Source organism: Glycine soja, chromosome 11 (assembly GCF_004193775.1).
Source record: "Glycine soja cultivar W05 chromosome 11, ASM419377v2, whole genome shotgun sequence".
In the NCBI taxonomy this organism is placed as follows: Eukaryota; Viridiplantae; Streptophyta; class Magnoliopsida; order Fabales; family Fabaceae; genus Glycine; species Glycine soja.
In genome coordinates, this window is record NC_041012.1 from 17,455,341 (window position 1) to 17,469,812 (window position 14,472).

General features: G+C 30.5%; 2 protein-coding genes across 2 annotated transcripts; both read left to right on the forward strand.

Moving 5' to 3' along the window:
• The first annotated feature begins 1,415 nt into the window (after positions 1-1,415).
• LOC114375784 (senescence-specific cysteine protease SAG39-like) lies at positions 1,416-3,295 on the forward strand. The gene is made up of 2 exons (XM_028333642.1): positions 1,416-1,913; positions 2,475-3,295. The coding sequence occupies exons 1-2, from the start codon at positions 1,475-1,477 to the stop codon at positions 3,065-3,067; spliced, it is 1,032 nt and encodes a 343-aa protein (XP_028189443.1). The 5' UTR covers positions 1,416-1,474; the 3' UTR covers positions 3,068-3,295.
• Positions 3,296-8,886: 5,591 nt separating this feature from the next.
• LOC114373989 (exosome complex component RRP41-like) lies at positions 8,887-14,160 on the forward strand. Its single transcript, XM_028331568.1, has 7 exons — positions 8,887-9,108; positions 10,761-10,839; positions 10,972-11,074; positions 11,184-11,304; positions 11,671-11,759; positions 12,247-12,396; positions 13,809-14,160. The coding sequence occupies exons 1-7, from the start codon at positions 8,973-8,975 to the stop codon at positions 13,896-13,898; spliced, it is 768 nt and encodes a 255-aa protein (XP_028187369.1). The 5' UTR covers positions 8,887-8,972; the 3' UTR covers positions 13,899-14,160.
• The last annotated feature ends 312 nt before the right edge of the window (positions 14,161-14,472 follow it).

Sequence of the window (14,472 nt, forward strand, 5' to 3'; positions counted from 1 at the left end):
TAAAATTGTCACAAACTTTTATTTATGAAAAATATATTCAATTAAAGATTAATTTTCAATAACTATTTAAATAAAGGTACATAAATGTAATTATCAAATTATGTAAATTTAATTTTAATAATCTATATTTATTTATTTTTACTCATATTATTAGTAATAAATATTTCAATATTTCCATCAATGAAAGCATATGCACTCTGGAAATTGGAAGTTATATATATCTTGCATAATATGGTTTTTTCCCATGGGTCTAGTAGAGTATTATGATTTTTCCTCTGCTTAGCAATCGACATTTCTTTAGCTTAGCAATAAAAATATTATATTGCATATCTAGGAGTCAATTTTAAAACTACTATTTTAGCTTAAATAATCTTATTGATTTATGCTTTTAATGATAAAATCTATGCTTGTTTGATATTTCAACTCAGATCTCATTTTTTAATATATTATTTACTTAAATATGTTTTTCCCTTCAAATTTATGTTACTTTTATTTTTGTCAATTAAAATTTATTTTTTAGACCCTCAATTAAAAAAAATCTTTTTAATTCCTCTTGTCATAACAAATTATGACAAACTGTGCATTTAAACCGTTAAAAATTTGTTAAAAGGGACTAATTTTTTTTTAAATTAAGAGATTTAAAAAATAAATTTAAATTTGAGAACAAAAAGAACATAAGGATAAAAATATATTTAACCAAATGTTAATATTATAATGAATTTGTTTATATAAGCTATCTTTGACAAAACTAGTTAGAAGTTGAAAAACGATCTAAAAGCTGAAAAATTAATTGGTAGTAAAATCTAACTTATTAAATTATAAGTGTTAAATAAAATTAATTGTCATCAAAAAGTATAAAATAACATAAAAATAATAAAATAATAATTTATTTAAAAAAGATAATAAATTTTTTTATAAATTTGTTAAGAATAAAAAAAGAAAAAATATAAAAAATTAGAACTTAGAAGTTAATTTTTAGTGTTTCAAAAAATACTCAAAAATTATTAAAAAAAACTTATTTATCACTAATCAAATAAATTTTTTAACTAAAAAAATAAAAAATAAATTAAAATATCTTACCGAGAATATCCTCTTAGTTGATAAAACTTCTATTCTAATTCCACCCATCTACGTTGCCTTAGCATTTTGTGCAACATGAGAATGTTATATGATATTTAAAAAATCTTTCCTTTCATAAACCACTGATTGATTTCAGTATATATGTAATTAATTACGTACACAGATGAAACTTTAATATCAATGATTCATCATCATATTATAGCGTTATGGGTCGTAGTCAGAAAATTTAACTTTCTCAGACACGTCGAAGTGCATGGTTTGTTAAGAGCACAAATGAGTTTTCAAATGTGTTAGGTGTGTGTGTATATATATATCTCAAGTGATCTTAGGAACCAGCACCTCAACATTCTCACATTCCATCACCAAAGCAGTGTAGTTTTCCGTTGTCACTGCCATGGCTTTCAAAAAAGTACTATTCCAATATTTCACTCTGGCTTTGTGTCTTGTCTTCGCATTTTGTGCTTTTGAGGGCAATGCTCGCACTCTCGAAGATGCTCCAATGCGTGAGAGGCATGAGCAGTGGATGGCTATACATGGAAAAGTCTACACGCACTCTTATGAGAAAGAGCAGAAATACCAGACATTCAAAGAAAACGTGCAACGTATAGAAGCCTTTAACAATGCGGGAAACAAACCTTACAAGCTAGGCATCAACCATTTTGCTGATCTCACAAACGAGGAATTCAAAGCCATAAATAGATTCAAGGGTCATGTGTGCTCCAAAATAACACGGACACCCACATTTAGGTATGAAAATATGACAGCAGTGCCAGCTACATTGGATTGGAGACAGGAAGGAGCTGTCACACCCATCAAGGACCAAGGCCAATGTGGTATGTGTTGGTTATATGAATTTCACAAGTACTCAAGACTTATAATTGGATGTTATCTTAGCTCCTCAAGAAGTTAATTAAATGAAAATAACTTGGCTTAATTATGTTAAGTTCTGATATATATATATATATATATATATATATATATATATATATATATATATATATCATCGAATTTTATTTTAGGTTCTTATTAAATTTTTGTTATTTTAAATTTATAATATATTAAAATTTTTACTTTGAGTTTACGTATTATTTTATAAATTAATCTTTTTAACATTAATTATATATATATATATATATATATATATATATATATAAAAGATTCAAAATAACAATTTTTTTATTACAGATTTAAAATAAAATTCGTTCATTTATTAAAGAAGTAATTAACCCAAATAACTTTTTACAAAATTTAGATATATAAGTTGATTTTAACTTAATTATACAAGAGGTTTAATTTTTTTTTTTGTTTTTACTTTTATAATTAAGTAAGTATTTGTAGAGAAATTTATCGAAACTGGATCTAATGAACTTTGCTTGTTTTTCTTTACCATATAGGATGTTGCTGGGCATTTTCTGCTGTGGCAGCAACAGAAGGAATCACCAAGCTGAGTACTGGCAAATTGATTTCTTTATCAGAACAAGAGCTTGTTGATTGTGACACAAAGGGTGTGGACCAAGGTTGTGAAGGGGGTCTTATGGACGATGCCTTCAAATTCATCTTGCAAAACAAAGGACTCGCCGCAGAAGCCATTTACCCTTATGAGGGTGTTGATGGAACATGCAATGCAAAAGCAGAAGGTAACCATGCAGCTAGCATTAAGGGGTACGAGGATGTCCCTGCTAACAGTGAGAGTGCACTGCTCAAAGCCGTTGCTAACCAACCAGTTTCTGTGGCTATTGAAGCTAGCGGTTTTGAGTTTCAATTTTATTCAGGTGGTGTGTTCACTGGATCATGTGGCACTAACTTGGATCATGGTGTCACTGCTGTGGGGTATGGAGTAAGTGATGATGGAACTAAGTATTGGTTGGTTAAGAATTCATGGGGAGTAAAGTGGGGTGATAAAGGATACATTAGGATGCAAAGAGATGTTGCTGCTAAAGAAGGCTTGTGTGGCATAGCAATGTTGGCTTCTTACCCCAATGCATAATTGCTATACTTTGTTACTACTATATATTTCATGTGCAATTAAGTACAAACCATCAGAAGTGTGTTATTGCTGATATTTATAGGTTTGAAGAAATTACAAGTGGTAGATTCAAACCTTGTAAATTACAAGAAGTGATAGATTCAAAACCTTGTATCACAATTGTTGAAAAATATCATGTATAATTATACTTGTTTATTATATCTATCTATATCAAGGAAATTAAATATTTAAATATTTAAATATTCCTAAGTTAAATTTGTTAAAGCAAAAGGTTAATGAGTTTTTATAAAAAAAAATGTATGCTGTTAGTAATACAGTAAAAAAAAGTATATACGTTAAGAAACTCATATATATATATATATATATATATATATATATATATATATATATATATATATATATATATATATATATATATATATATATATAAGCAAATAATGAATGATATATATATAGTAAATAAGCAAATAATGAATGAAAAAAAATATCATGATTATCCAAAGAGGTGACAGATTATATTTGTTTTGAGATTTATGTTTTTAAAAAATAAAAGTAACAATTGATTATTTGAATAAGTTAACCGTGAAATGATTCTAGTTTAATTAGAAATTTTGAATTTAAGTTATAGATATGTAATTTCGTTAAATACTTGAAAAAGAATTATTTTTGATTAAAAATGTATGTATGTGTTTTAGAAAAAAAATGATGATGGCCTATGATATTATTATAGATTTCTCTTGAATTGTACTAATACATAGTTCTCAGAAGATTTTATTGATCGAGGTTTTGATCCGTTGAATAAACTAAAAGTGAAAGTTTAAAATATCGTCGTAACAAAGTTTAACAATTATGCAATGGGATAAGAAGCTTGAATTGCTAAGCCACACATGCCTTCTTTAGCAGCAACATCTCTTATTATCCTCATATATCCTTGTTCACTCCAGTTTGCTCCCCATGAATTTCTTGATCAACCAATACTTAGTTCCATCATCACTCACTCCATACCCCCACAACAGTGCACGTGCATGACACCATGATCCAGTTAAGACACCACCTGAATAAAATTGAAACTCATATCCGCTAGCATCAATAGATACAGAAACTGGTTGATTCGCAACAGCATTGAGAAGTGCAGTCTCATTGTTGGCAGGGACATCCTCGTACCCCTTAATTAATGCAGCTCCTTTCTGTCTACAATCCAATGAAGCTGGCACTGCTGTCACATGTTCATACTTAAATGTGGGTGTCCTTGTTATTATGGAGCACATATGACCTTTGAATCTATTTCTGGCTTTGAATTCCTCATTTGAGAGATCAGCAAATTGGTTGATGCCTAGCTTGTAAGGTTTGTTTCCAGCATTGTTAAAGGCTTCTATGCGTTGCACGTTTTCCTTGAATATCTGATATCTTAACTCTTTCTCATAGAGTTCATGTAGACTTTTCCATGTTGAGCCATCCACTTCCCATGCCTCTCACGCATTGAAGCATCTTCGAGAGTTCGAGCATGGAAGTGAGAAACTTGAGGTGTTAGTATCTGAAATTACTTGAGAGAATTTTCTGACTACGACCCTAGCATGCATGCATGAGGCTTTGATATGATGAATCATTAATTGCTATCAAAGTTTAATATTGAAGTCAATCAGTGTTTATGGAAGGAAAGGCTTTTGAAACATCATACATATATTCGTAAGAGGCATATTATTGCATCATATTTAATTGGGTGGAATTAGAATAAAAGTCTTGTCTATTGCTATATAAACAAATAAATAAAGAATGCTGACTAAAAAGCATAACTGACCAAAACTGCATTCTTCCAGTATTATGACTGGTTATACATTACACATAAAATAAGACAAATTAGCAGCTGATATGATAAAGAAAATAAATATTATAAAACAGTTGCAAAATGACAAACTTAATTTCAAGGAATATAATAGTTAAGACTTAAGAGAACGTACTTCTTGATGTCATGTTTTGTGGAGAACATCTTAACTTCTCTAGAGTCTAGATGTTCAGTAAGAAGTGGGAATTAGTCACTCCAGTAGTTTTAGGATAATAGTATATAATTATGAAAATAGCATTTAAAAATAATAAGGTTTTTTAATTAAAACATGAAATAAAAAACTTTAATTTAAACGAAAGAAATTTTTTAAGGAAACCGATAATTTCATTCTCTAAAAGCATTTAATAATACTTAAAAGTATATGATGAATTATTTACATAGACTTGTAAATAAAAAACGAAAGAGACAACACAGGAGTAAAGTAAAAATATACACACAGCTCGCATTAGTTTCTTTTATTTATTTATTGGTAAATATTAATTAATTATTAAATATTAGTTTTATTAGTAGAAAAAATTGAACTTGTGATCTTTTTTTCCCTTTCTTATGTCTTAATTATCTAATTTATCTTATATCTCCTCAAATATGTAACAGGTGACATTAGCTGTGTTAACGATTGAAATTTCTTTTTTATTTTCAAAAAATTCTAAAGGAAAGACTATTCCAAGAAACAATTTACACTTCAAATATCTCAAAGATGGAATTCATATTGTAATGATTGATAAAAAAAATAATACTATTTGTGCGTTTATAGTTAAATAAAAAATACGGATAATTTTTTTATGAAATTAATTTTTTTATTATATTGAAAATTCAATATTTTACATTTACTTATGATTAAAATATTTTAAAAAATAGATAAATAAATATTTAAAAGTTACTACATAATCACATTGTATCAACAATAAATAAAATAAACAGATAAATTTTAATAACTATATTTTATATATTTATATTTATTATATATATATATATATTAATTTACACTTTTCATATAGGAAAAGTAGACTTGGAGAATGAAAAATAAATGTTTAATCGTGTTTTTTTTTTTTCTTACTTGGTATTGACAATATGAGTGTGAGATCATATAAGTGTGAAATTACTCACACTATTGTTATGATTATATTCTATAAAATGAAACTCATATCTTCAATGATTGTAGACTTAAGAGTGTTAGATCAATTATTTGTTATGTTGTCTCTTTAAATATTAATAGATATGAAATATGTCAAGTAATTAGTTGATTAAGGAAGGATGTGTGAACTACGTATATAATTTATAAGCAAGCAAATATTTGATAAGTTATTTTAATATAAATAAATGATAATATTTGGTATATCTGATTTGATAAGGATAACTTCACGAAACAATTGCTCATTAATATGCTTATTTTTTAAAAAAATACACTTAATATCTCGAAAATACCATTTAATTTACAATGAATTGTTTATAATAAATTATAAATTGATAAAAATATTTTAAATATTTATATATTTAAATAAAACTGTCTAATGCATGGTACATCATAATTTAGACTATCATTCAAATTATTTTTGTAATAAATTATTTTTATATTTAAATAAATATGTACAGGGTAAGTAATTGTTTTGTGGCTCTATACTTTTGTTGTTGTATTCTCTTTACTTCAAAAACATCCATTTTTTTTAGATTATTACCATTTTTAAAAAAAAATAATAGAAATTTCTATTACATTTTTTTTATTTGTATCATCGGAAGTAAAGATTAGGTTTGCTAGAAATTGGATTTTATAGTAGTTATTGATATGATCTAATCAAATTTAAATATCAGTAAAAAAAATAATTGTATTAAATAAATAGGTAATCATTGACTTAATCAAACGTAAGAAAAATATATCAAAAATTACTCAATGATCTTAAAACAAAGAATTTCTTTTTTCAAATTCAATACTAATCATAACTATTAATTAAAACTAATTTTATACTATTGTTTATAACTTTTAACAATTGAACTATGAGATTGTATTTTTTTTATAAACTCGAGCACAATGTTGTGAGGCTAATACAGTGTAAAATTTTTAATAATATTAAATTCATATTTAATGGTATTGAAACATTAATAATACATTAACGATGACATAACTATAATTTTAAATAAATTATTTTGAATATGTAATGAATAACTATATGAAATACCCCATTAGATAGCATCATTATTGATTAATTACAGGAATTTTGTATCAATAAGGTTAAATATATACATTATTTTTTTTAGCTCATAACCTATAATGGTATGCAAGCATGTTTAACTTCATAAATATGATGCAATTTTTCATTCAAATATAAAATTTAATACTATGATGAACAAGAACAGATTTCGATGCTAACATAAAAACATATAATAAACGTTATTGATAAATAAAAATAACCTATAATGATATTAAAATAAAAGAATAAATAATAATAAAATAAAAAGAAATGTTTGGTCATATTTTTTTTCTTTATTTCATATATATTCATTATATGAGTGTGAAATCACTCTTAATGTTATAAACTATAATTAATAACACATTGATGATCCCATAACTAAAGATAAAAAATCGAGCATAATAAAATCAGACTGAATTGAAGGAGACTCCGGGTTAGATTGAGTTTGGGTCCTTATTAGGCTATATTGATTTTTGTTTTTTACTCATTGAGAATTTAACCAGTTTATTTTTTTAATTCACATTTTAAGTACTAAATAATTCATATTTTTACACTATGTCATTCAAATGTTAAACGGACAAAATCAATTTTTTAAAGTTAAATTTAATTGTTTATTCACTCATTAGTCTCATTGAATTCTTTATCAAGGTTTTTTTTGCCAAAATGTCCGTAACTAAACATGTCTTTCCAAATTACACAGCTTTAAAGTAACCATTATTATTTGCAAATATTTTATCTTCTAAGCAATGCTCAAGTAGAAAGAAAAAAAAATTATAACATCAAACATCCATGATAATAAACATGATTATTAAACTCGCAATTCTACGTAGAATCGTGGAGGTTCCGTAAACTTGACTCGTAGAATCGAATCGTAAACTCGTAAGAGTTTACTCAAAAGGACAGCAACAGAATCCACTACTCAAAAGGCAGCAACAAAACTCACTATCCACCCTTGATGAAGCCAGAATTTCAATTAACAGATAATTTGTCCATGTTCGGAGGATCACCTTAGCATTGCCAGAATTCAACACTAAGCATCGTTTCAAACTTTCAATTAACAGAGATTTCAATTAACAAATACTCCCTTAATTTAGCAATAGAACCCAAAACTCAACACTACAATGAAGCTAACAATAGTCTTGCTAGAATTTCAATTAACAGATACTTCCTTAATAAGCATAATTTCAAACTTTCAATTAATAGAGATGAATTAACAAAGAAGTTTTGAGAAAGAAAACACCTTAGCGTCGTGGAGCAAAGCTTGGAGCTAGGTCAGGAAATGAGGGCTTTCAATGAGTGTGGGCTTTTAAGTTTCAAACAATGACGAGGACCACCACGACGCGATTAGCTCAGCAGTCCAGCACTGCAGCACGACAACTATGACGAGAGTCACTTTGGGGGGTTAGTAGCTTAAACAAGGTAGAGTGAGTGAGTAGGAAGAGTCGCGAGAGTCATTTTTTAGGGTTGTTGTACGACGCCGTTTCGGGTTTTCATAAACTCGTGGACTCGGAGCAGACTCGCGAGTCTACCCAAACTCGTTCGAGTCTACGTAAAATCGGACGAGTCTACACCAGTTTCGATTCTACTTCCGATTTAACTCGCCAACCCTTAGTAGAATCGTAAAATCGTAAGATTTTACGATTTAAATCGAGAGTTTAACAACCATGATAATAAATATAATTTAAAACAGTCAAGATAAAATAAATGTAATTAAAAGAATAATGAAGAAGAAAATAATACCTCTCCAATCACTTGAAGAATTTGGGTATATGGACCAATAAAAAAACATGAAGACAGGAAGTTCCTCGAGTCCACAACCCACAACCATTGGGAAGGGAAAGAAAACTGAAAAGTTAAAGCGGGCTACAGTGTGGGAATGGCGGGCAAAGGTGGAGCAACTCCGGCGACATACTCGCCATCTCCGACGACCAATAGGAAGAAGAAACCACCGATTTTCAAGGAGGATTGGGTTCGACCCGATGGCCGCGGTTTTCACCAGTGCAGACCCGCGTGTAAGCCCCCACTGGCTTTCAAATTGAACCATTCTGTTTATTTCTTCTCAAACTCAGTATATGTTTTTTATTTTTATTTTTATGAATCTGTTATTTGTCTTCGATTTCTTCGGCGTAGTGTTAAGGTTTTGATGTGGATACAGTCTATAATGCCTTTTTTTTTTAAAATTATGTGTATAGTATAATGTTAAATTGTTAAGGTTTCTATTGTTAATGCTGTTTTCGGATTATTATGCCGCTTCATACCGAATCCGGGAAACATTTTGTGGATACGTTTTCCTCATTCTATTCAAATTGATGAACAAATGCTCCACGATGCCATGATTTTATTTGGTGAAGTGAGATTGAGAGAATTAAGAGTTTTCCTTCTAGACATCATTCGTTTGTTGAATTTAGAGGCATTGGTGAAGCTCGGGTGCCAAAGCAGTGGTGGTCGATTAATGATTATATGTTCAAAGCATTGAGCTGGCACTTGGCAAAGATTGCCCTGTCTTTTATCCTGGAAGTAAAGGGCCTGTACATAGTGAATTAGTTAATGAGCATCAAGCATAATAATCGTCCTATCCTATGAATCCAGATAGTTTTCCTGGACAATTGATACCTGGTGGTATTGTTATGCCTAATGTTCTAGGGCAACCTTTTGGTTCTCAAGGTCTTGAACCTTGTATATATATCCGGTCCTGATTTTAATGAGATGGGCACACTCCACAATTTCTGGATGGTGGCTCTAAAAGTTGGATGGGTCCAAACTGGAAAAGGCCATCTCCTCCTGCCCCAGGAGTGCTTCCGTCTCCTATGCCTGGTAGAGTGGTATTAGGCCTCCTACAAGAGGTGGTGCATGGGATGTACTTGACATAAACCAATTTCAGAGAGATTCTAAAGGTTTGAGGATAGATGGTGCTTTGCGCATTGGTGATGCTCCATTTTCTGTAAGGAATATAGAACAGACATTTGAATTGATCCAGTTGATGATGGAGGTGGTTCTGGTCCAAAGAGTCCTTGGTCCATTTGGCACTAGGATCACATCTGGAGTACCTGGTTCTGTCTGACCTGATATTTGAATTTGATCATATACGGATTATGGCATGGAGTTATTGTGAAAGGGTGAACTCTTGTTTGTTGTGCTAGATGTGTGCCTATTTGAAAAGGGATAGGGATTGAGATTCCTGATGTTGTAGATTGCGCTGGTAGGACTGGTAGATTTGTGCCCTAGTAACTCATCCTTACGAAACTGGCCAATAAGGTGAGAGATGCCTAAGCTTTATAAGTTCTTATCAGGTACTATCTCTAGTCAACAAGGAACTTGGGTTTTCACAATACATCTCCTCGTGCCCAACATTATTGGACTTGATGTGTGGATAATATGACAGGTGTCTTAATAGACACTGATACCATGTTATAAAACTTTGTGTGGCAAGAAATGAACACAATTTTCATTTTTCGAAGGAGTTTGTTTATATACAGTGAGATATATCAATGCAACAGTGTGAAACTAACTCTAACTGTTATCAATACTGATTAACTAAGCACCTAGCAAAAGACTAAATAACTTTTGATCATTGAAATGAACTTTTAGATTCACGTATTTGCTTTGAAATGTTGATTAGTGGCACTGCTTTTTGATAAGCACATCAATATTTGGTGACTTGCAGTTTTCAGGACTGGTGCTGTGAATGCTGCATCTGGATCTGCTTACGCTGAGTTTGGAAATACCAAGGTCATTGTATCAGTGTGAGTGGTTCTTTTATCTCACAAATGTGTCATTTAGTTAAGTTAGCTTGCTGAGGTTTGTTTCTTCTGGCGTTGTTGTTTTTTATGCTCTCTTTCTAATGTGGATATTTTTGTTTGTTTTTCTTAATTTAGATTTGGGCCAAGAGAGAGCAAGAAGGCGATGATGTACAGTGATATAGGGCGTTTGAATTGCAATGTCAGCTTTACAACGTTTGCAACTCCGATTCGTGGGCAGGTATATGAAAGGCTATACTTGTACCTTATTTTATGTTGTGTTCTTCTGCATCTTCCATCTTCGTGGTTATTTGAAGTAGCCTTTCAATATATTATATCTCACAAAGTAGGGTTCAGACCACAAAGAGTACTGTGCGATGCTTCATAAAGCTTTGGAGGGTGCAATAATACTGGAAACATTCCCCAAGACAACTGTGGACGTTTTTGCATTGGTGCTGGAATCTAGCGGCAGTAAGCATAATTTTTCATATTGATTTTCTATTTAATTTGTGATTAGTATAGTTCAGGTATTCTTTGATCAAGGTTTCCAATTACACAACAGTCAAACACAAGGGACGTATTTATATTAATGGATGTCATGTACATATGATGCCTGCCTCAATTTTCTATAATTTAGAAGTTTTTTATGGACACCTTAAATGTAGATATCAAGATGTGGTCATTTATGGTAGTCTGGTTCGTAGTGGATTTGTTTGAGAGGCTGAAATATTCCTTTGAATTTTATAATGGAAGATGATGAATGATCCTATGTAATTGAAACCTTTTGGCAAAATCTTAATTTTATAGCAGGTAATAGTATTAGTGAGTGTGTTGCAGGTGATCTCCCAGTTGTCATATCATGTGCTAGCCTTGCCCTTGCAGATGCTGGAATAATGATGTATGATATAGTTGCCTCAGTTTCTGTGGTATGGATCTTGCTCACATTTGCACTCTAATGTCACTAATATATATGTACTTGCTTTGTAGGGTGCACAATCTGTTTAAGCCATTTTAAGTTTATTTTGAAATTTTGATTTACTATAAAATCATCTTCTGTTTTCCTTTTCTCTAATGATTTCTGACTTGGTACCCACATCACACATTTCATACATTATTAAATTACATTTTCATTTAAAAATATGCTTTTAAACAAATTTTTATTTATTCCAACTACTTTTCAGCTGATACCAAATTCTATGGCATAATTGCGCGAGTGTGTGCTATTTTTATTGGATGATCTTATGGACTTGTTAATGCCAGGTTTATCTTCATAAAAATCATTATGAGAAAATGAGATCATCAGGATGAAGACTAATGACCTTATAGCTATTATGACTATGCGATAAATTCTTCCTTCCTTCATGATGTGACTATCTTGCTGCTGGGAGTCTCATTATTTTCTAATGATTGCAGTCATGTTTTAATAAGAACCTTGTCATTGATCCTATTTTGGAGGAGGAAATTGGCCAAGATGGCAGCTTAATGATTACTTGCATGCCTTCTCGCTATGAAATCACCCAACTCACCGTTACTGGGGAATGGTCCACCACAAAGATTAATGAGGTTTGCCTATTTTAAAGTTTTTTATTTTTTTTAAATTAGATTTTTGGTCCTCTAATTTATTATTTAGGTTCAATTTGGTCTTCTAATTTTTTTTGAGTTCAATTTGGTCCTCTAGTTTTTTTTTGTTCAATTTAGTCCTTTAATTTTTAAAATCGATTTTTTTATAGAAATGTGTACTTTGTGGCAGTTTAAAACCACTTAGTGACAATTTTGAATCCCCACAAAGTGTGATTTCTTACGATTTAGATTGAAGGACTAAATTGAATCGATTTAAAAAAATAAAAAAGATCAAATTGAACCAAAAAAAAAAACTAGTGGACCAAATTGAATCTAAAAAATAAATTAAAGAACTAAAAAACTAATTTAACCTTTTTTATTTTATTTAAATGCCTATTTTGAAGTTGTGAAAATTGAAATTATGTCTGGATCTATGAAAGCCAAATACTCAAATTAGCATAGTATAGTGTCAAATGCATGTCTAACACCCTATGCATATGATACACCAACATATGTATTCAGGGTATATTCTCCAATTTATTTTATTTTTTAAATATTTTTTTTTACCAACTTTCGGGATACAAACTCAGGTACGGTCTGAGATATGGCACTTTGATATTTTCAATTGAAATGAATCAAATGATTGTGTTGCAGTATTAACCCTAAGCTTCTTTTACCATTTTTTACACATAGCACCGTCAAAGCAAAATAGGAATGGGCTAGGGCTCGCTCGCTGGTTTCTCAAATCTGGATGTTGCACATTGCTTCTATACTTTCAATCATGCATTGCAATAACATTGATCTTGAAAGTCCTTGAGCCTGGCACATAACATCTGTTTACACCCATCACTTCTCTAACCATTAAAGTATCTTATTCACTAATCATCATCTATGGTTATATATTAATGAGAAATAATCAATGTCATTACAAAATGTTGTACATTTATGTAAGATGTATGTGGTGCATGTACAAATTCGTGCTAGCATATTTAGGCCAGATTGAATTTTGATTTTTTAAGAGTTTCCTATCTGTGCACATCTGTGTCATATCAAGAGGCTTTATAGGTGTGATCGAGTGTGAATGCTTTTTCATTTTACTGATTTTAAGAAACAGCATTTGATCGTTTCATTTGAGGTTTTCTGCTTTGAGGATTACATATTTGTATTGCTAATTGATCATCTAAATATCTGTATCTCCTTTTCCCTGCCCTACCTATTATTGGTACTTATTTGATTGCAGTTAATAAATACAACTGGAATTGAGTTAAGGCTATTTCCTATTTATAGAAGTGCTAGTTCGATGTAAAGATAGAATGTCTTCATACCTATTGTTCCAAATTGGTTATTGTATTGACATAATATATTTAATAGAGATGGAACGAACTCTAGTGACATGTTTAGCTTCCCACATGCAGGGAATGCAGCTGTGTTTGGATGCTTGTGCAAAGCTTGCGAAGATTATGAGGTCATGTTTAAAAGAAGTTGCTTCGGATTCCCAGGAGTAGAATGACAGTTCTAAATTAACACAGATCGCCTTATGTGCTGTTGTGTTGGAGGAAGGTAGGGAAAGGTGCCTTGAATGCCCTGAAAATTTTGTGCTCATGATCTTGTCAAAGACAAAGTAAATTACTCTGAATTTCGAAATTGACAACCACCAACTTGAGTAAGGTGAATTGGGTTGACCCTCCTATTATTTTTCTGAAAAAAATCCAAAAGATAGTAAAACCCCAAAAAAAAATACAAATGCATGAATTTTTTGCTGGTTAAGTTGGTTTTTTTTTTTACCTTCTAGATCGGATCATTTTGGAAGTCAACAATCCTGATGGAATTTTACATTTCGGACCCCAAAAATGGGGTAAGGAAACAACAGTCATGCTAGTTTTATATCAGGAAAACACGAATTTGGTATTACTGTGTTTAACCAAACTTTGAAATGTTAAATGAATTGTTTAGTTATTAAATTTATTAAGTTGGACCATATAATAAATCCCAAACCGTGTACTAGACCTTAATCTAACCCTATGGTCACTCAAAATGGATCCCCTCATGTCTCTCCAGCAAAGAAAATAAAATTAGAAG